The following is a 21,558-nucleotide window of genomic DNA, read 5'->3' as shown; positions in this document are numbered from 1 at the left end:
TCAGGAGACGTACTGTCCTCGCCGGAGTGTCCAGTCTTTGCCTCGGCAGCCGGGCCTGACTCGATGGCGTTGACAGCCTGGACTTTGATCTCAAACGGCGTGAAGGTTCCCGTGTCGTTCACCGCGAACGGCGGAGACTTGGCGTCGGCCCAGTTCCACTCCGCGTTTCTGCCGTCGGCCTCCCGCCAGTGCACCCGGTACCGGAAGTCCTGGCCGTTGTGGAGGCGTTTATCCATCTCCTGCGGAGGGAAGCCGACGGATTCGGTTAAAGTCTGGAAGCGTTTCCTGTGTGGAAGCGAAGCGCTGAGCCACTCACGTCCCAGGTGATGAGCAGGACGCCCGGCTCGGTGGAGTTGCTGCGAACATTCGTGGGGTTCGAACGCGGCGCTGCGGGAAAACATGAGGGCTTTCACTTCAACTCGTTTCCCGAAGACCCGGCTGCAGTACTGACCCAGAAACACTTCAACACGTTTTTTACTCAAGTAAAAATGACAGATCTCCAGAAAATGAGTCCAGACAGTGTTTGGTGAAAAGTCAAATCAAGTAACTGATCAAATAATTTTCTATCTAAAAATTGCATCATCATATGGACCAAAACATAAAGTTAAGTGGAAATTTTGGTGTTTTAATGACCAAATTACTATAATTCATATAAGTAACAAAAAATAACAAATCAATTTATTTCATTAAGAAACTTTTTGGTCAAAACATGTTTGATTTTCCATCCAGTGGGAAGAAAATCCATAAATTTCACCGCAGGAGGAGTAAAGATGCCTCATAGTGAAGTTACTAAAGTAGAAGTGAACAGTACAGCGTAGCAGAAATACTCCTCAAAGTACTCAGCCCAGGTGTCACCTGCAGCCGGAGTGCTGTGCGGCCTGGTGGGCTCGCTGGCTTTGCTCCGGCCCAGTTGGTTGACGGCGGCGACCCTGAAGCGGTACCAGCAGAAAGGCTGCAGGCTGAGCTGCAAGAGCCTGAAGTCTCCAGGAGCCGTCGTCCAGTGCCTCCACGCCGCGGCGCCGCCGTCCGACTGCGGCTTCTCCTCGGCTTCAACGATGAACTCTGGGGGCAGAAACTCGGGCCGTAAGCGACGACGCTGAACGCTCGGTTAATCTGGAAATATGAGCCCGTTAGTCTTACATGACAGATTAACCTAGATACCATTCTGACAAACAACGGTGGAAGATGGAAGTTTTCCTCCATGTTTTAAGCTTTCTTGTGTTGCGTCACTAGCCAGTGTGTGAACATCTACAAGACCAAAATTTCACACCTGTTGCACCACATTCTGTGACCACAGGAGGCGCTGTTGCATTTTAACACGACGCTACGCCAAAAACGTAGGAAGGAAAATAAAGAAAAAAACCGAACTCTGTTTGAGTTTCCGGTTTGATAATCCGGTGAAGTGAAGCTCAGGTGACTTTTTCCAGAAATCCAAACCCAACAGATGCGTCTGAGCTTTTCCTGCCTCTCTACCTGTTATGGGTCTGTTGTGCGAAGATCCTGGGATCCAGCTGAGGGTGGCGCTGTAGTCCTTCATGGGGGCCAGCGATACAGAGCTGGGGGGGTCCGGTGGAGCTGCGGGCCCAAAAGTGGTTCCAGTTAGAAGTTCACATCTTCACCATGAATCTTAGCTTGGAGCTTTCAGCGATTTATTTTAATTTTAAAAGCAAACTTTGGGTGAGTTCACTGCTGGGTTCACAACCAGGAACCTTGACCACATTCTGGATGTTCAACCAGTTTTACTTCTCATCAGGAATGATCGACGTCGTTTTAATAAGCTAAAATAAACCGACTTCCTTACCTAACACCGTGACCCGGTGGGCCACCGACACCTGGCCCACCGGGTCCGTTCGGACCTCACAGGAAAACCTGCCTGTGTCGTTTTGCTGGACCTTTTTCACTTGTAACGTGTGATTCCTGAGGAGATTGTACCTGGACCTACAGAAAAAACAATGCAAATATCAAACAGATGGACGATAAATCAATAACAATATAAATCTCTACAGACGTTATCAGTATCAATAGATACGTCTGACAGACTATTAAACATATAGACATGCTGCAACATGATGTCACACACAAAAGATCCCGCCCCGAGCTTCCTGAGGACAAACAGCTGCTGGCTAACAGCGACTAGCATCGGTTTTAGCTGTAAATTATCAACTTAAAGAGATAAATATTAAATGTATCCGTGATATATAAAAGAAAAAGCAGCGCTTAGCAGCTAATCCTCAACACTACAACTGGATAACAAGTTCAGGAAGAAAAAAAAACAGCGAGGGGAAGGGAAGTAGTTCAGTTATGCTAGCTTGACTATGGAAACCGCAACATGGAGATGGGATGTGGAATCCGTTACCAAAGGCAACATAACTAAATTAACTAGTCAACCACCTCTGTGTTAGCTTAGCTAATAGCATCCATCCATCCATCCATCCTTCCATCCATCCATCCATCCATCCATCCATCCATCCATCCATCCATCCATCCATCCATCCATCCATCCATCCATCCATCCATCCATCCATCCATCCATCCATCCATCCATCCATCCATCCATCCATCCATCTTCTCACACCCTTGTCCCTCAGTGGGGTCGGGAGGGATTAGCTAATAGCAGTGGTAGCTAATCTACTCTTATTTATACTCACAAACATTAAAAACACACAGCTGTAACCGACTGAATGTTCTGCTCTTTGTGTGGGAAATGTTTGAGTGTTTTTTGGTGTTGAATCCTGATGCACTAGTGGACCGTTGCTATGGCAACAAGACCGAGTAGCGTAGCCGAGACAGAGTGAGAAAGAGAAGAATCCGAGTGGTTCTGAGTTATTCTTTAATGGTTTTTCTGTGTTGTTTTTTCCCTTTGCCGTGGAGCACTGGACTAAATCAATAACACCTAAAGAACAGTCTTCAGTTTGAACGTAGCATGCGCCAAATTTCTGGGTGTAAAAATAACATCTAATATTCACCGAAGCCCAATGCAGAACTGCGCAGCGTTTTGGGAAAGGTAGGCAGAGGAAAGACTTCAGCCGCTCAACCTCTCACAGCCAGCTGAACCAGTCGAGTGGCTTCAACTAACCCACTGACTCTTTGGTTGCCTAGCAACAACCTGGCGCGTAACTTCCACAACAGCAGCTTAAGTTTTTATAACTGCTTAGAACTAAAGAACAGCTTGGAGAGAAAACAGGATGTATCACTCTGCCAGGTTTTCAGTCCGTATCAATAATTATTAATACTGACCGATACGAAACGCTTATATTGTGATGCGTTTTTCATTCATATTGCTCAGCCTTACAAACAACCAGAGCCTGATAAACATGGCTGGATGAAAACTCTGAAATAACCCAGATTCTGGACGGCCTTCCCCTCAGCAGAACCAGTTTGCTGCCTGTTTTCATGCATGTTGTTCGGGTTTGTGGGCGTTTACTTGTTAGGCATTGGGAAGTTCAGGTCCCGTTCGTCCTTTTTCCACTGGACGTTGGCCCGCAGCCGAGGATCTTTGTAGAAGTGACAGTGCAGGTAAGCAGTTTGTCCCCGGTCAACGTCAACGTCCTGCGGACCTATAAGAATCACAGTTCGATCTGGAAGAGAGAGGAACCAGAGGCCGAAAAGTTTTATTTGGGAAATTTATCAAATCACCTTTAATCACAAGAGAGATAGTTTTATATTCATAAGAGCATAAAAGTGAATAAATATGACATAAACAGCAATAAAAAGGAGAAGAAAGCTGAAAACTCCCTCACTGAAGACTTCCAGGTTAGCGGTGATGGAGATGTTGGTGTTGTCAACAGAGCAGATGTAGGCGCCGCTGTCCTCATGGGTGACGTTGACCAGTTGAACCGTCCCATTGGTGAATAAGGAAACGCGATTATCCAACAGCAGAGAAACGGCGTCCTCACGCAGCCTAAACACAGAAAATCAGGCTGTTCGTTATGATAAAAGACGCTGCTGTAGCATCAGCCTGACTAAAGTTATAACTAACTGTAGCGCTTTAGCATTAGCCTGACTAAAGTTATAACTGTAGCGCTTTAGCATTAGCCTGACTAAAGTTATAACTAACTGTAGCGCTTTAGCATTAGCCTGACTAAAGTTATAACTGTAGCGCTTTAGCATTAGCCTGACTAAAGTTATAACTAACTGTAGCGTTTTAGCATTAGCCTGACTAAAGTTATAACTAACTGTAGCGCTTTAGCATTAGCCTGACTAAAGTTATAACTGTAGCGCTTTAGCATTAGCCTGACTAATGTTATAATTAACTGTAGCATTGTAGCGTTAGCCTGACTAAAGTTATAACTAACTGTAGCGCTTTAGCATTAGCCTGACTAAAGTTATAATTAACTGTAGCGTTGTAGCATTAGCCTGACTAAAGTTATAACTAACTATAGCGCTGTAGCATTAGCCTGACTAGAGTTATAACTAACTGTAGCACCTTAGCTTTAGCCTGACTAAAGTTATAACTAACTGTAGCGCTTTAGCATTAGCCTGACTAAAGTTATAACTAACTGTAGCGCTTTAGCGTTAGCCTGACTAAAGTTATAACTAACTGTAGCATTAGCCTGACTAAAGTTATAACTATAGCGTTGTAGCATTAGCCTGACTAAAGTTATAACTAACTGTAGCGCCGTAGCGTTAGCCTGACTAAAGTTAACTGTGGCGCTTTAGCATTAGCATAACAAATGTGAATGATATTTTTATGTTTTCATGATGTTTGAAAACATAAAGCACTTTGAAAAGCCTCGTTGCTGATATGTGCGGTACAAATAAACTTGATTGATATGATTAAAGCTTTAGCATTAGCGCAGCTAGCTTTAAAGTTAGCTGTTTCCACCACAGCTGAAACCATTTGTTTAGAGTTGCCTTTGATTAATAGCTATAAAATAGATGAATTCTTGTCCATTACAACTTTTCTCCCACTTTAATGTTTTTCTTTTTCATTATTTCTGTTTTTTTTTATCACTTTGAACTTCCTTCCTGCTAAAGTGTGCTGCACAAATAACTTTGACTTGACTTAAGTAGTATATATTTATACTATGTCTGGCAGTCATGAACTAAAACCCACAAATATGAATCCCAGAAACTAATCTGACAACATTTATTTAAGTATTTTTCTCTGGGTTTGTTCTGCATTTGGTGCTAAAAGTCATCAAATTTGTTGCATTTTATTTGCTTATTATCAGTGTGTGGAATCACTTTGGTCTACAGATCTTTAAATTCTCACCTTAATCTGAGTTATTCTGCTCTAGATTAAATTCTCTGTGCTTCTCACCATGTAATCTGAGGCCGGGGAGCAGCAAACGCCTCACAGTCCATGTTGACTTGTCCACCTTCAAACACTTTGTACACAATCCCATCAGAAGACAGGATCTGAGGCGGCAGCTCTGCGGGACAGAACCAGACTCAGCCACGCGCTCTGGAGCATGACAGTGATTTCATACGCAGCAGAGCGCGACGCGTCCCCACCGACGACAAACAGGTTGATGTTCTGCAGGATGGAGCCGTGAACGTTGGTGGCTTCACACTGATAGATGGCCGTGTCAGAAAGGACCACGTCCCTCAGGATCAGCGCGCTGCCGGCCACGCTGCGGCGGGGATCCTCGTCCACCGCTGCCCAGCAGAAAGAAAGATGGCGGAGGAGGAGAGAAGCAGAAACGATGAGGAGGGAACTGGTCCTGCTGCATCAGCTCTTTACTTCTAATCACAGTCGCATAAACGGTCCCAGAAGTTATCGCGATAAATGATAATGTTGTTTTGAGACCATTTTAAGGCAACATGAAGATAAATGCATAATAATAATAATACAAGAACACATTCTCAAAGATCAATCAACTTTAAATTCTAACAAACATTAACGCTGGAGCTGAAAGACATTTTAAATAAATACATAAAAAAACAGAAACAACAAATAAAACGAACTATGAAGACTGAAAACAACATTATTCTTCAAGTTGAGGCCAAAACTCCAGTCTGGAGACTTTTACCATCCAGTTTTTAGCAGAAACAATAAATCATGCAACTGGAAAGTATTAAGATGTTTTTAATTTTTCATGTGATTAACTGAATTATTGTTTATCGGGACACGTTTCTTTCTATCTTCTTTATTTCCTATTTTTCCCCGTTTGCTGTTTAGTGACTGAATTATTGCCACCAGGAGCCATTTGTTGCCTAATTCCCCGTTTTGAACAATCGTTTCTCCGCCCTCCATTCCTGGTCTGGGTCACCGTGGCAGAGAAACCTTTCATGCATGTCAGGTTGTTTTTATCTCGTGTGCTAGCTGTTTGTTTTTAGATGCTGCTGTTAATTCGGTCTGAACTGTTTTCTGTGCTCCATGTTTCTGTATTTATCTTATTTCAAACTATTTCCCTTTATGGACAATAAAATGTTTATCATCTTATTTTTCATTCTGGTCAGTTTTCTGTAGAAGCTTCTTTCTTTTCTTCATTTCTGTTATTTCATCGTTTTTTCTTGGATTCTTTGCTGATGTCACACATTGTTATCTTTAATTTATCTTCTTAGATAAAAATGTCTTCATCTTTTCTAGATTTTAAATCTTTTCTGTCTTTGTCTACTTTTGTTTCATCCTTTTCATTTTGATGTTTTTTAGTTTTTCCCTCTCCCTTCGTGTCTTCAGGTTTATATTTTCTCCGGGGGAAGCGTCTCTCTGGACGTTTATCTGAAACGTTTCTGTCTCTTATTTTGCTCTTCGGGACAGAAGTCAGACTGAGCGGCGCCACATCGTCTCTAATGTTTGTCTCGACCTTTAGATTACAGGATAAAGCGATTAAAGAGAAACTGGGTGAAAGGAAACGTTTCAGGTCTCTTGTTCCTTCAGAAAACTTCCTGTATGACTCTGTAAGTATTACAGTTTTATCTAACTGATCAGATAAATTGGTGTTTTTGGTTGTTTTAACGATAAATACTTGGTTTACAGTAACAAAATGAAGGTGTGTCCCACCTGTGAGCGGCTCGCCGTTGATTCTCCAGGTGATGGCGGGTGCAGGATTCCCCTTGGCCAGGCAGTCCAGCCTCACGGTCTCCCCCGGCGCGTACATCGGGTCAGGGGTCAGGTCTGAGAACTCCTTCACCCAGTAGGGAGCCGCTGGACGCACACAGACTTTACCGTCATAAACCACTCACAATAAGTGGCATTTAAGGCTTTGGTAACTAGAAAATAAGTGAACAAGGATCGAGAACCGTTTCTCAGAAGTTCGTTTGCTTATCGGCTCCTGCAACGTATTGTGACGCATTTGCGTGACGACGTGACGTAAACGCTCCGAGTTTTGCTTTAGAAAATATCCAAGATGGCGTCGGGGAAGAAGCGCGCCGAAGGATGTTTATAATTCACACAAAAATACGAAACCCGGCCCACGTGTACAAATATCTTACTTATGTTGTTTTAACATAAGAAAGAAAAACATGAACCTAATTCTGAAGGTGCGACTCGCTCAGAGAACGAAGCATAGAACTAGAATAAATAGATCGACCCGTTGTCACCGATACCGCATCCAGAATCTTTTTCAATATCAGGACCGATACAAATATTAATGTCTGATCGGTTTCTCCTTCAACTCTTCGACTCAAACCATATTTGTTTCGTCTCCTGATCGTCGTTTTTCACCTTTGACCTTCGGACTGAGGCATGCGGAGTCAGAGCGCTGAACCTGCTGAAACGTTTCTTTGTCACCTTTCACGGTGACGGTGAAGGAGTGCGTAGCATTCCCGTGGACGTTGTGCGCCCTGCACCGGTACTCGCCGTCGTCGTCCTCGGTGATGCTGTCGAAGTAAAGCCAGCGGTCGAAGCTGTCCAGCGAGGCGCTCGTGGTCTTCAGGTCACCGTCCGTCTTCTGCCACTCCACCCAGGGCGTCGGCCTGCAGAGACGCAGGGCGGGAAGAAGCGAAGCGACCTGATCAGCTCAGCGACGGGAGTCGGATATGAATAAAAGCAGGTAATCACAGGAATGAAGCAGACCGTCGGGTCATGTGGAGAACCCCAGGGCTCGATCCCAGGAGCCCTCTTTTTTAATATCTATACTAGCTCAGGTTATAACAGGAAATGCGATTAGCTGCCATCGCTATGGGGACGATACGCAGCTCTACATCACTGAACCGTCCAATCACTGAACAGATCTGTGGATCTGAACAGAAACAAAACTGAAATTATCATCTTTGGACCTAAAGAGGAACAATCTAGAGTTATAGATCTAGAGTCAATGCACAGCTTCAGTTATTACAGCTGGTAACCAGACATCAGGCTGACCTCTGACCTCTGACCTGACCCTTCAGTTCCACAGTGGTTCTTCTAGCAGCTGCAGAACATTTCAGGCCCAGAGGACGAAAGTCTGAGACCAGAAAGACAAACCAGAAGCTGCAGCTGGAGACCTGAGTAGAACCAGGAGGGTGGAGACACCACCCGGTTCTACAGCACCCGGTTCTACACCACCTGGTTCTACACCACCTGGTTCTATACCACCCGGTTCTACACCACCCGGTTCTACACTAACCAGCTCTACACCACCCGGTTCTACACTAACCAGCTCTACACCACCCGGTTCTACACCAGCTGGTTCTACACCACCTGGTTCTATACCACCCGGTTCTACACCACCCGGTTCTACACCACCCGGTTCTACACCACCCGGTTCTACACTAACCAGCTCTACACCACCCGGTTCTACACCACCTGGTTCTACACCACCTGGTTCTACTCCACCCGGTTTTACACCACCTGGATCTACACCACCTGATTCTACATCACCCGGTTCTACACCACCTGGTTCTACACCACCTGGTTCTACACAACCTGGTTCTACACCACCTGGTTCTATATAACCCCTTTCTATACCACCCGGTTCTATACCACCTAGATTTACACCACCCGGTTCTACACCACCTGGTTCTACACCACCCGGTTCTACACCACCTGGTTCTACACAACCTGGTTCTACATAACCCCGTTCTATACCATCTGGTTATACACCACCTGGTTCTACAGCACCTGGTTCTACAGCACCTGGTTCTACACCACCTGGATCTACACCACCTGGATCTACATCACCTGATTCTACATCACCCGGTTCTACACCACCTGGTTCTACACCACCTGGTTCTACATAACCCCGTTCTATACCACCTAGATTTACACCAACTGGTTCTACACCACCTAGATTTACACCACCCGGTTCTACACCACCCGGTTTTACAGTCCTTCACTGAGAGAACAGACTTTAAACTCCTGCTGGTAGTTCATTAACCGCTGAATGGATTCAGTCTGTCTATACCAGATTTACACCACCTGGTTCTACACCACCTAGATTTACACCACCTAGATTTACACCACCCGGTTCTACACCACCTGGTTCTACACCACCTGGTTCTACACCACCTGGTTCTATACCACCCGGTTCTACACCACCTGGTTCTACACCACCTGGTTCTACACCACCTGGTTCTACACCACCTAGATTTACACCACCTAGATTTACACCACCTGGTTCTACACCACCTAGATTTACACCACCTGGTTCTACACCACCTGGTTCTACACCACCTAGATTTACACCACCTAGATTTACACCACCCGGTTCTACACCACCTGGTTCTACACCACCTGGTTCTACACCACCTGGTTCTATACCACCCGGTTCTACACCACCTGGTTCTACACCACCTGGTTCTACACCACCTGGTTCTACACCACCTAGATTTACACCACCTAGATTTACACCACCTGGTTCTACACCACCTAGATTTACACCACCTGGTTCTACACCACCTAGATTTACACCACCTGGTTATACACCACCTGGTTCTACACCACCTGGTTCTATACCACCCGGTTCTACACCACCTGGTTCTACACCACCTGGTTCTATACCACCTGGTTCTACACCACCTGGTTCTACACCACCTGGTTCTATACCACCCGGTTCTACACCACCTGGTTCTACACCACCTGGTTCTACACCACCTGGTTCTATACCACCCGGTTCTACACCACCTGGTTCTACACCACCTGGTTCTACACCACCTGGTTCTACACCACCTGGTTCTATACCACCCGGTTCTACAGTCCTTCACTGAGAGAACAGACTTTAAACTCCTGCTGGTAGTTCATTAACCGCTGAACGGATTCAGTAGACGGACTATACCGTCTATACCTATATAGTCCGACGAGGGACTCACCAAAGGTGAGTCCCTCGTCCTTCACGCTGGCATCAAATGGTGAAACCTCCTCAACAACCTGCAGTCCGGCTCTACAGAGCTACGCTAACGAGCTGGCTGTGCTGAACCAGAGAGAAATCTACGAGTAGCAGGACACGGCCATCACTTTACCCAGCCGGGTGGCATAAGAACCCAAAGTTCAACCCTCTTGAATCAAAAGACCAAATTCCTCCTCATGCAGTCAGGTTTGCCAGCTATGTGATTCAGCCATGTTGATACAGAGACACCAAAAGAGATGCAAAACTTTCAGTCACACTTTATAAATACTTCACACACACTTCAGCAAAGCATTCTGGGATTCTTACAGGCCTTTGGGGATACATTCAAGGGTGACACTTTGACCCCTGAGGGCCTGCACTGCGGTGTGGGAGCCATGGGGTTGGAGCAAATCTGGTTTTCTTCCACGAACGACTTCATTACCTGGGAAAGAAAAACAAGAATCCATAAGGTCATGGTCCAGTAGACCCGGTTCTATTGGACCCAAAACCTCACCATCTGCTTGGTTGGTTTGAGAAAGAGAACCCACAGCAGCTCAAACCAACCAAACCCTTCGAGAGACCTGTTCCCCTCTTGGCCTGTGGGGGCGCTGCACCAAGAACCACTGAAGGAAACGACACAAAAACCTCTGAAGACACTGAGAGCAACTTCCTTCTTCACCAGATGGAAACAAGATGGAGGATTTTAGCGGCTGGAGGATTTCTCTTTAGGCTAAAGACCAGGAGCCATTTCTGCTGCTAGCGCTAGGCTAGCACGTTAGCTTTGGTTGGATTTACCCAGAATGCCCTGCGCTGTAGTCCACTTCCTGCTTGTGGAGCGGTCTCTCCGGTCCGCTTGGCGTTCACACATGCACTCAAAGTTCACTTTAATCAAACTGAGACCGAATTTATAGGCAGACCAGATTCAGATTCTTTGGCTGCAGTGTGAACGTAGCCATAGATGTGCCAGCTTCTGCAGGCGAGTGAACATATGTGTGTGTGTGTGTGTGTCTCTGTGTGTGTGTGTGCGTGTGTGTGTGTGTGTGAGCTCTTACTGGGTAGGACGGTGAGACTAGCCACAGTCACAGGGATGATAGTCCTGGCTGCAGTGTACTGGGCGTAGCAGTAGTAGTCGCTTCTGCTGTCGCTGTTGATGAGGTTGGCGAAGTACAGGTTTCCGTCCAGGCCGATCATCACTCTGTCATTCTGGTGAATGTGACGCATCTCTGTGGAAAACCAGATAAAAGTAAACTTCATTTTCTGCGGTGGCCCTGAAGCCACTCCAACAACCACTAATTTAAAAAGAAAAAAGCCTGAGACATCTCTGACCGGACGACTCCACGTTGGACTTCAGGACCGTAAGTTATTCTGGCATTCGCTCTCTTTGCTTAGATCGGCAGGCAGACAGCCACAGCGCCACCTGCTGCCCAAACCGTGAAAAGGCTGAGATTTACAACCTGTCTGAGAATACTCCTGGATAGACGTAGTCACGTTTGCATCGCCAGTAACACTAACATGTTCAGCAAACGAGCCAAAACCAGAATAAGTTCAGGTTCGAAGGTCAAGAGTGGAATCGTCCAATCAGCAACGCCTCTGGTTGCAGTGAGACCGACCACTTCCCTTTGCTGATGCCGTGTTTATTCATTTGTAGCTGCGTTTGGTGAATTGTTGAAGTGGTTTTTACTTCACCGCAAATGAAATAGACACCTTTCCTTCATGCGAACCACACAGATGTTCACCTAACAGCGGTTTATCAACTGAGCTGAGAGAAAAGAGGTGGACAGGAGGAGATACTGACTGGTTCCCATCCAGTAGATCTGAGGAGGCGTCAACCTCTTCGGAGGGTTACAGCTCAGGATCAGGCTCTCCGATTCATACGCCGTCTTATCCAGTCTGTTCTCTTTTGCTACAAACGGATAAGCTGAAACACAAAACGCCAGAAGACATCCAATGAGCCCGACAGCCTAGCCCGGTCTGGGTCGGCACCAGATCAACCAGAACCAGAACGGTCCTCCTGATCTCTGCTGTGAGACTCACGCTCCACTATGACCTCCACGGCCTGCGTCATGGCGGTGCCCAGGTCGTTGGAGGCGAAGCATTGGTAGACGCCGGCGTAAGACTCCAGCTCCATCGCTTCTTCGTCTTCTGAGGCGTTGATCTTTCCGGAACCGCTCTTCTCTGGGCCGAACTGGACCCCGTCCTTCAGCCAGCGGATCCTGCAGGCAGAGGAGGGAGGAAAGCAACACAAGAGTTCAGACACAGGCTGAGGGATGAGTCTCCCTGGGAAACGGTTACCGCGGCGACAGGAAGCACTCGAGATGACCCGACTCATTCAGCGGCGTTTGTGTCCGGATGGTTGTCAAAGATTAAAGAAACAGTTTGTATTCTGGCTGATGGCACTAATCCGATCAATCGATTATTGAAATAATCATTAACTAATCGATAGCAAAAAATTTCGCAAATAATATAACGATTTTGGCTGCACAGAGGTGCAGTTGGTAGAGCTGTTGCCTTGCAGCAAGAAGGTTCTGGGTTCGATTCCCGGTCTTTCTGCATGGAGTCTCCATGTTCTCCCTGTGCATGGTGGGTTTTCTCCGGGTACTCTGGTTTCCTCCCACAGTCCAAAAACATGACTGTCAGGTTAATTGGTCTGTCTAAATTGCCCCTAGGTGTGAGTGTGTGTGTGGTTGTGTGTCTCTGTGTTGCCCTGCGACAGACTGGTGACCTGTCCAGGTGACCCCGCCTCTCGCCCGGAACGCTAGCTGGAGAGGCAGCAGCACCTCCTGACCCCACTGAGGGACAAGGGTGCAAGAAAATGGATGGATGGATATAAAGATTTTGAATTTAAGATTTAAAAATAAATCTTAGCCTGTAAATCTGTTTTACCCAGAATTCCTCTGGTTTCAGCTTCACCTGGCTCAAAATCTGTAAAATAAAAATCTTATTAAGCTCCTTTAACAATCAATTATTAATCAGATCATATAGAAAATGATCACCCGATCGGCTCTTTACTGCGCTGATGGCAAGTCAAGCGGAAACAGCTGAACTTTTCACATCCTCAATGCTGCTGTTGCATTTTAGGCAATTAAATGTTTATTTTCTTATCCAAAAAATTAATAAAGTGTTTATTTGCATCTTGAAGTGTATTTTTAATATTGTGTAAAAAAAAAAAAAAGGTTAAATTGGTTAAATGAAAAATCTGCAGTGTACCAATTTTCATCCGAATAGTAATCAATTACTAAAATAATCGATTATACTTTACTCTCCTTTTGCTTTTTTAATCCCTTCTGACTTCTGAGCTGTTTCTAAAAGTATATTTTATTTTCTGAGAACCGTCCACTGCTGTCCTGCTGGCAGCAGGCTGTCTCGTCTCTGAGACCCGATTCCCGTTGATGTGCAGCTGAGTTGGTTTAACTTCAGAGAAACTTTGAAAGCAAATTAAAATACCCGCTGGCTTCAAACTTCAGGTTGTATTTCTGAGAAAAGCTCCAGTTTGGAATAATTTTCCAGGCAGAACGGTTTTTCTGACAAATGTTCGGTGAAATAATCGAGGATCTGGTCGCGGTGCGTCGGCCACGCTGCAACTTTTCCATCGGTCGTTTTTATTTTTAGCGTTTTCTTCTGACGTTAAGTCCTGGAGCAAATGAAATGAGAGGAAGTGTCGTCAGACAACGACGGAGTGAGATGGAAAATGTTTACCTCTGATTTTATTAAGCGTGTATTTTTTTCCGTGGCAACCTGAATGTCAGAGGGAGGAAATGAAGCGTTAGCGTTCACAGGCGGGCCGGCGGGCGGGCGCACTCACAGCGGGGTCGGGCTGCCGCTGGCGCTGCAGGTCAGAACCACGTCGTCTCGGGTAAACGCCGTCACCGATTTGGGAACCACCGTCAGGTTGGGAGGCGTTTGAGCTGGGAGCACGAGGAAAGCACAAATCAGAGCAAATATCACCGCTGCTGGTTCCCAGCATCCAGCTGGTTCCAAAAAGCTTAAATGGCTCAAACTTAGTTAAAGATCTTCAACGAGATCAAATAATCACTAAATTCTCCCCGATCCAGACTCCGGCTTCTCACACTGGGCCTGGTGAAAAGGTCAGATGATTTAAGGTTTTTAAGACCCATTTTTATTTTTTCATTTTATATTTATTGATGTTTTTTTTGCAAAGCAGACATGACAGAGACAATAACTGGATGTTATATCAGCTGCAGAGTAGAAAATAAACATAAAATAAACCAAACAGTAAAAAACAAATTAAACATCTGACAGCAGCCGAAAAATTAAAGTGTAAATTATTAAAATAGATAGAAAAATGTATTAATTCATAGTCCAGGGAGTCTAAGACGGCATTTAAGTCTTTGTAATTTTGTTTTCTTTTTATTGTAAGTAGTTTAATTACTGATGTCTGTTTGACTGTTTAAATCTGATTTATAAATACATTTGATATTGATCATCCATCCCAGATCAGAACGTTGAATTATTCCGATTTTAACTTAAAAATCCTCGATTTCCCAAATCCTGGAGATAAAACAACATTAATGAAACGTTAACACAACTTATACTGTAAGTTTATCTTTCACAAACTCACATTAAAGCTCAAAATCTAAACTTTTCCATATTTATTTGACTTAAAGAGCAGAAGTTAGTAACACAACTAAACCGGCTGAAACGTTTTACAGTGTGCTGAACTGGAAAACAGTTTGTGTTTTATGAAACCTTTAACATGTACAAACATGATTAATTCATCCTAAACTTCAGTTATCCTCCTGATTCCTGAGTGCAGCATTAATCCAGGTGAATCCAGGTGAATCCAGGTGAAGCCCGACATTCCCATGAACTCAGAAACGTTTCATGGTTGCAGTCCTTTAATGCGGGATTAAATCCGTTTCTCCTGGCCGTGGCTTTAGCCGGAAAACTAATCTATGTCTCATCATTTTTGCATGAGGCGACTTTATGAATGGAACATTGTGCTTCAGACGTTTCCACACAGAAACTGCAGTGTGAGCCGTTTGCTGGCAGGAAGGCGCTCCAACCAGGAAGCAGACATGAACGTCTCTAGCGCCGGGTTTGAATTAAACTCAGCTGCTCCAGTCACACTTACAGTCTTTCATTCATTCGGTGGAAATTCATTTGCGGACGCCAACCAAAAATTATGAAAATTGCATCATCTGCCTAGATGGAAGTTATAATTTAACGCTTCACATGCGTGACGTTTAGAAATAACAGATATTTTTATTCCTGTCAGCGGTGAAAACAACAGTGAAAACACTTACAGGGCTGGTAATTATCTGTCCACACGGAGGCGTAGAAGAAGAAGAGAGAGGAAACAGACATGTTTAATAGACCTGCAGCGTTGACCTTTGACCTTTTCAGCCATAAAAACAAAGACCAGACTGACAGCAGTTGCTACTGGAATCATCTGAGCTTTAATCAACTGCTGAAGTTTCCCGTTTGTTACCTACAAACTGCAAACTGAGCGATAAACTCAGTGAAATAACAAAAGCTGCTAAAATGGGAGCAATAAAAGTTTCACTGCAGCTTTAACCTTTTCTGCAGTTTGTCTCGTTGAGCTTCATGCTGTGAGGTGGAAGGAAAAGTTTTCACAGACAGAGAATCTGAAAAAAAGACTCACTCTGCTGCTACTAAATAAAATCCAAAGCAACCAATTCTGTTAGACGTAACCCAATTTCTGATGGTGACTAAATCCTAAACAAACAGACAGAAATACTTTGGGGTGTTTTCACCTCTCGTAGTCCAGTAGACTCGGTTCGATTTGGGTCCAAAGTTGCAACAATTGTTGGTTCCGAGTCAAACCAACCAAACCAAATCCTTTGAGCAACCTGTTCCCCTTCTCACCTGTGGGGGCGCTGCACCAAGAACCATTGAAGGAAGCGACACTAAAACCTCTGAAGAAGAGCGAAACTTCCTTCTTCAAGTGGAAACAAGAATGGAGCGGCGCTAGGCTAGCATGTTTGTTTTGGTTGTATTTACCCAGAATGCCTTGCGCTGTAGTCCACTTCCTGCTTTTGCAGGAACAGAACAGAACCAGACTTTTCTGAAGTTGGATTAAAGCGACTACACATGGCTGGTGGGAACCCCGAAGCACATTTTGGTATTTAAACTCAGTTAAGTTGCTTTAATCCAACTCCAGAAAAGTCTGGTTTGTTTGGTGTGAATGATAATCAAACTCTGTTCCACCTCCTATCCTCGGTCTGGATTCGGTTTGGTTACATATGTGAACGCCAAGCGGACCAGAGACCACTCCAAAAACTACAGAGCAGGGCATTCTGGGTAAATACAACCAAAACAAACATACTAGCCTAGCGCTAGCAGCAGAAATGGCTCGTGGTTTTTAGCCAAAGACTAAAGAGAAATCCTCCAACCGCTAAAATCCTCCATCTTGTTTCCAACTGGTGAAACAGGAAGTTGCTCTCAGTGTCTTCAGAGGTTTCTGTGTCGTTTCCTTCAGTGGTTCTTGGTGCAGCGCCCCCTCAGGCCGGGAGGGGAACAGGTTGGTTTGACTCAGAGCCACAGCAGCTGGAGGTGGAGCAGAAGATGGACTTTTCATTCCCAATGAAACCAACTGGCCAAGTCAAAGTCAAAATAAACCTAAGTTAAGCTGAGTATAATAAGTATACAACGTTTGAATTTCTAATTTTTAAATGCATGTATCCTTTCCTTTCCACCTCACAATTCTCCTCCATTCGGTGTTGGTCTATTGAATAAAAAGCCCAGCGTGTCTTACTGGCTGGGCGGGGCGGGTGTGGCATGCTTTGGGGTGAATGTTTGGATTTAGGGGTGAAGAAGGACGAGCTGTGAAGGTCGGGCTTCCTTTAAAGGACACAGTGCTTGGAGGAAACGGGTTTCTGTTTCCAGAGATGTTTGCGGCGGTGCGGTACTCACAATGACTCGGGATGGTGATGGCTCCCTGAGCAAACAGGAAGTACAGAGGGAGGAGGAGGACGGAGAGGACTGGGGGACAGCGCCCCCTACAGCCCATCCACAGACGCTGCAGCGCGCACATCTCTTAATGTCCCATCAAAGGTGACAGAAAACACCCACACACTCATCAACACGGGACAACACACACCCTCCCAGTTTAGGCACACACTCTCCAGGGAGACACGCTTAATTCAGTCTGCGCCGGTTTGGTTTGGTGACTGAAGCTGCTTCCCGCTTTCCACAATCCCTCCGTCTGCAGCCAACTGAGGAGGAGGAGGAGGACGAGGAGGAGGAGGAGGAGGAGGAGGAGGAGGAGGAGGAGGAGGAGGAGGAGGAAAGGGGTTGACCGAGAGAACAAAGGAGGATGAGAGGGGAAGAGGCCAGGACACATGGGACAGGAAACACAGACAAAAAGGAAACACCATTAATTTCATCTAACAAGACAAACAAGACATTCAAATTAACAATCACAGCTCATGAAAAATTAACGCAGAACAAGAAATCTGAACGTTTAAATAAACTTTTATCTTCAAATCGTGGATGGAAACATTACAGCTGAAGAGGACTCTGGGGATTTTGTGTTAAACAGCAAAGTGATCAAGATAACGTCCAGCTCAGAGCAGAGCAGCAGAAACATCTTCACCACTAATTAGCTTACAATGAGGGAGGGATGGAGGATGGAGGGATGGATGGAGGGATGGAGAGGTTCTGTCTGCTTTGTTCTGGGCGCTGACGGGCCGCTGACCCGTGACAGGAGGTGATAAGAAACATTAATTTCTTCCTTTTATATAAACTACATCACCGTCATGCACATCAAATCTGCTTATTTCTTCCAATTTTTGTCTCTATTTTGGAGGAATTTCTCTTTACACCTTATGAATTATTCAAAATGTTGGTTTAAAAAAACCTGCCTGACATTTTACTGTTCAGTTTTACACTCAACTCTATCTGAAACCTACGGAAGCCCATTTCTGCCATAAAAGAAAAAATAAAGCCCAACAGGAAGTCATGATTACAAGTGTTAATTACAAGAACAAAAGTAATAATTTTGACTTTTTATCTCAGTTACAACATACAAAGTCACATTTCTCTAAGGAAGCTTGCCGCATAATTTTGAATCTCATTATAGTGACTTTTACAGCAGAAATTATGACTTCCTCCTAATTCTTTCTTCTATGGCAGAATTGGACTTCCATAGAAAGCTGACCTCTAACCTTTTAAACAGTTCTGGGACCAAGAACAGCAAATTCTGTCTTTTTGTGGTCAACTGGAGGAGATTATGACCCAATAACCAACATATTTCAGCGACCTGGTCACTCGGTTCCTGTAAGGAGTGGGATCATGCAGTGACTCAGAAATACGGTGCAGTTTTTCATCAGATGGCTGCAGTCAGAGATGGACCGAGTAGAGGAACCCCACTCTCTAAAAGGTTTCTGTAAATTCCAGGAAAATTAAAACTTGTATCATTTATCACCAACAAATAAAGAGAGAAAGGAAAAAATAATCCCATTTCTGCCCAACAGGAAGTCTAATTACGAGTTTTAAGTTAATAACTTTGAGAATAAAAGTCATAACTACAACTTTCAAAGTCTTTATGAGATTCAAAGTTATGAGATAATTTTTTTTTTTAACTTTATACAAAAAGCACCAGTTTGTATAAAAGTTTAGAAAAAGGAGTTTAGTTATTTTTACGGAGGCCATCTTGCTTTAGATTAGGACGTTTAGTGAAAAACTGGTCGCCTTCCCCAGATTTATTGAGATGTGACGTCACAGGAAGCGAACCGCGGCGTTCAGGTTCAGAGTGTTTCTGCTTTGGTTTTACACCTGGAGCTCCTGAAATATGAAGATGAAAGGTCAGAGGTCGTGACTGGACGTGTCGTATCGTATCAGTCTCTAAGTGCTCTTGGGCTCAGGACTTCTGAGGCACACATGGTGTTGGAGGCGGTGGCAGCTGGCCTGTGGACCCCCCGGGGGCTCATTATTATGCAACCTGTGCCCAGCACACATCACTCTCTCTCCATCTCACATCCATCTTCAGGACGACTGTAATTTATGCCCAGTCATTAGAGGAGATACTTCATATTTTCTGAAGGAGCTGCATTAGGAGGTTGTAGCAGCTGCTAACTGTGGAGAAACCCCGATGCTAGCTTAGAGCCGATGCTAGCTTAGAGCTAACTGGGCTAACTAAGCAGCAGATTACTGTGATGCTTAAACAGCTCCAGGTTTTAGTCCATCGAGTGTTTCCGACCCGTTCCAGTGGATCAGAGGCTTTAGACGGCGGAGCAGATGGGTCCAATCAGCCGCTAGTCCCAGCGGAGGCCGGAGGAAGAGGGCAGGAAGGGAGGCGGCGGGGGCAATCTAATCAGAGACCAGGGGGCAGAACGGGGTGCAGGTGCAACCCAGCAAGAAATTAACTCACTGACAGATTCCCTTCTGCAGGAATAAAAATCGGTAAAGGTGGACGGAGAGACGAGGAGGAGGCGAGAAGGAAGAAAGATGAGGGTAATTATCAGACGTACGAGATGAAAAACAAAGAGGTAGCCCTGCCTTCCCCCGTTTGACTGTCCATGTGGCCTAAATTCAACTGATTTCATTATTCATGAGTCACACACACACACACACACACACACACACACACACACACACACACACACACACACACACACACACACACGCACGCACACACACACACACACACACACACACACACACACACACACACAGACGTAAGTGGTTGGTTATTTCCTGATGACGAGGAACCAAAACTGACTGAATGAGAAGCGATTTGTAGCCAAAAGTTTTAATTTTGTTTAATCAATCAAGTTTATTTGTATTTCACATTTCAGCGACACGGCAGTTCAAAGTGCTTCACATCTTAAAAAAAACAAAGATAAAAACATCATACCGTCAACAGTTTGAGATCAAACATTGCAATTTATCGAGTGACATCATCAAAATCATCAATATGTTGATCGATGTTCCAGTTATTATTAATCAAAGGCTCTAAATCATGCTGTGGACTTAAATGAACTCATGGTTTTGGCTGTTTTGCAGTTTTCTGGAAGTTCATTCCACTTTAACTTCATGAACCTGTCGTGGAGAAGCAGCATTCAGCTTCTATGTACCACAAATCTGGAGCAAACTTTGAAAAACAGACTTTGATAGAAGGTTTGTCCGTCCGTGTAAAGTTTGATCGTTTTGTTTAGTCTCCTCAAAGTCCCGCTGCTGTTAATAATTTGATGCTGTTGCGTTAAAAGACGACACTCAACAAGCAGAGACGCTGCATTCAGCTTCTATGCACCACAAATCTGGAATAATCAGCCGAATCACTGAGCTCCTTGAAATCTAGTATAAAAACTCACCTGTTTAGAGCTGATTTTGATTATTAATGCATGAAACATTGACCAGCATATTGGATGTTTACTGATTATTTTCCTGATTAATCATCAATTCTTGGCTGCATGTGGTTGTCATGGCTGTTTTTAAAGCAGCCATGTTGCTGAAATGTGCTATAAATATAAACTTGACTGACTGATTGGTGAACAAACTGGATGTAAAGAATAAGCTGAGCTCTGAGCGCGGTCTGTTGTTAACTCGTTAAATCCTGAAAGACGAATCATCGCAACAGTTAAACTGAGGTTTCTTCCAGCCAGGGAAGTTAGCATTTCCTCGGGCAGCGGTCCAAACAAATCAAGTGATTTCCCGGCAGCGGAGGAGAGCTCTGATCAGAAAGAGGGGCGCTGCCGTTAGCGGGCGTGGCACCCGGTGGCCTCTGGCTGGCAGAGGAAGCGGAGAGCAGATAGAAACCTCTTCCTCACAGACCAGCAGGCAGAACGGCAGCAAAACGGCACTTTGATCCCAACGTGTCCTTAGATTAGGACGTTGGGGTCCTAATCCCCAACGTGGGATTAGGACGTTGGGGTCCTAATCCCAAACGTCCAACTAAACTTTAGTTGGGGTCCTAAACCAACTAATGTTGGTCTTATTAGAGCCAGACAACGATTTGTTATGAGAATAAAGTCTGAATATTAACAGAATAGATACATAATATTACCATAATTATGAGAAAAGAAGACGTTTGTCAGTGTGTGTGAGTCTTTCTACATAACTGACTCATTTAATCAAAGTCCTGCTGGTAATAATTTGATGCTGTCGTGTTAAGAATGACGCTCAGCAAGCAGAGAAGCAGCATTCAGCTTCTATCCTCCATAAATCTGGAACAAACTTCCAGAAAACTGAAAAACAGCTGAAACACTGAGTTCCTCTAAATCATAGCTGTTTATAGTTTCTTTTGAACCATAATAAATGCAACATTGATCAACATATTTGATGTGAGTCCATGTTTTTGGTGATGACGCCTGATAAAATATAATGTTTGTTCCCAAACTGGTGACTGATGATGTTTCTGTGACTTGTTGTTGTTTTTATGATG

At 44.7% G+C, this 21,558-nt stretch overlaps 1 protein-coding gene across 6 annotated transcripts in view; it reads right to left on the bottom strand.

The window, feature by feature from the left end:
* The window catches only part of LOC103468055 (neural cell adhesion molecule L1.1-like), a 50,008-nt gene that overhangs the window by 11,392 nt on the left and 17,058 nt on the right, over nt 1–21,558 (bottom strand). For 4 of the 6 annotated variants that reach the window (XM_081609414.1, XM_008414890.3, XM_008414891.3 and 1 more), the window contains 18 exons: nt 17,088–17,389; nt 15,458–15,472; nt 13,996–14,098; nt 12,228–12,406; nt 11,989–12,111; nt 11,246–11,416; nt 10,521–10,635; nt 7,679–7,863; nt 6,950–7,093; nt 5,458–5,601; nt 5,264–5,375; nt 3,741–3,901; nt 3,425–3,578; nt 1,802–1,938; nt 1,474–1,575; nt 856–1,062; nt 317–387; nt 14–239 (listed from right to left, as the gene is read on the bottom strand). In XM_081609414.1, the coding sequence (XP_081465540.1) occupies nt 14–239; nt 317–387; nt 856–1,062; nt 1,474–1,575; nt 1,802–1,938; nt 3,425–3,578; nt 3,741–3,901; nt 5,264–5,375; nt 5,458–5,601; nt 6,950–7,093; nt 7,679–7,863; nt 10,521–10,635; nt 11,246–11,416; nt 11,989–12,111; nt 12,228–12,406; nt 13,996–14,098; nt 15,458–15,472; nt 17,088–17,208 (2,470 nt within the window). In that variant the 5' untranslated portion in view covers nt 17,209–17,389. The remainder of the gene's footprint in view (nt 1–13; nt 240–316; nt 388–855; nt 1,063–1,473; nt 1,576–1,801; nt 1,939–3,424; nt 3,579–3,740; nt 3,902–5,263; nt 5,376–5,457; nt 5,602–6,949; nt 7,094–7,678; nt 7,864–10,520; nt 10,636–11,245; nt 11,417–11,988; nt 12,112–12,227; nt 12,407–13,995; nt 14,099–15,457; nt 15,473–17,087; nt 17,390–21,558) is intronic. The other 2 variants (XM_081609415.1, XM_008414893.3) reach the window with 2 other exon arrangements.

The sequence above is a fragment of the Poecilia reticulata genome, chromosome 7 (genome assembly GCF_904066995.2).
Source record: "Poecilia reticulata chromosome 7, P_reticulata-male-v2, whole genome shotgun sequence".
Taxonomy (NCBI): Eukaryota; Metazoa; Chordata; class Actinopteri; order Cyprinodontiformes; family Poeciliidae; genus Poecilia; species Poecilia reticulata.
Note: the sequence above shows the minus strand (reverse complement) of the source record. Positions and strands in the feature narration are given on the sequence as shown.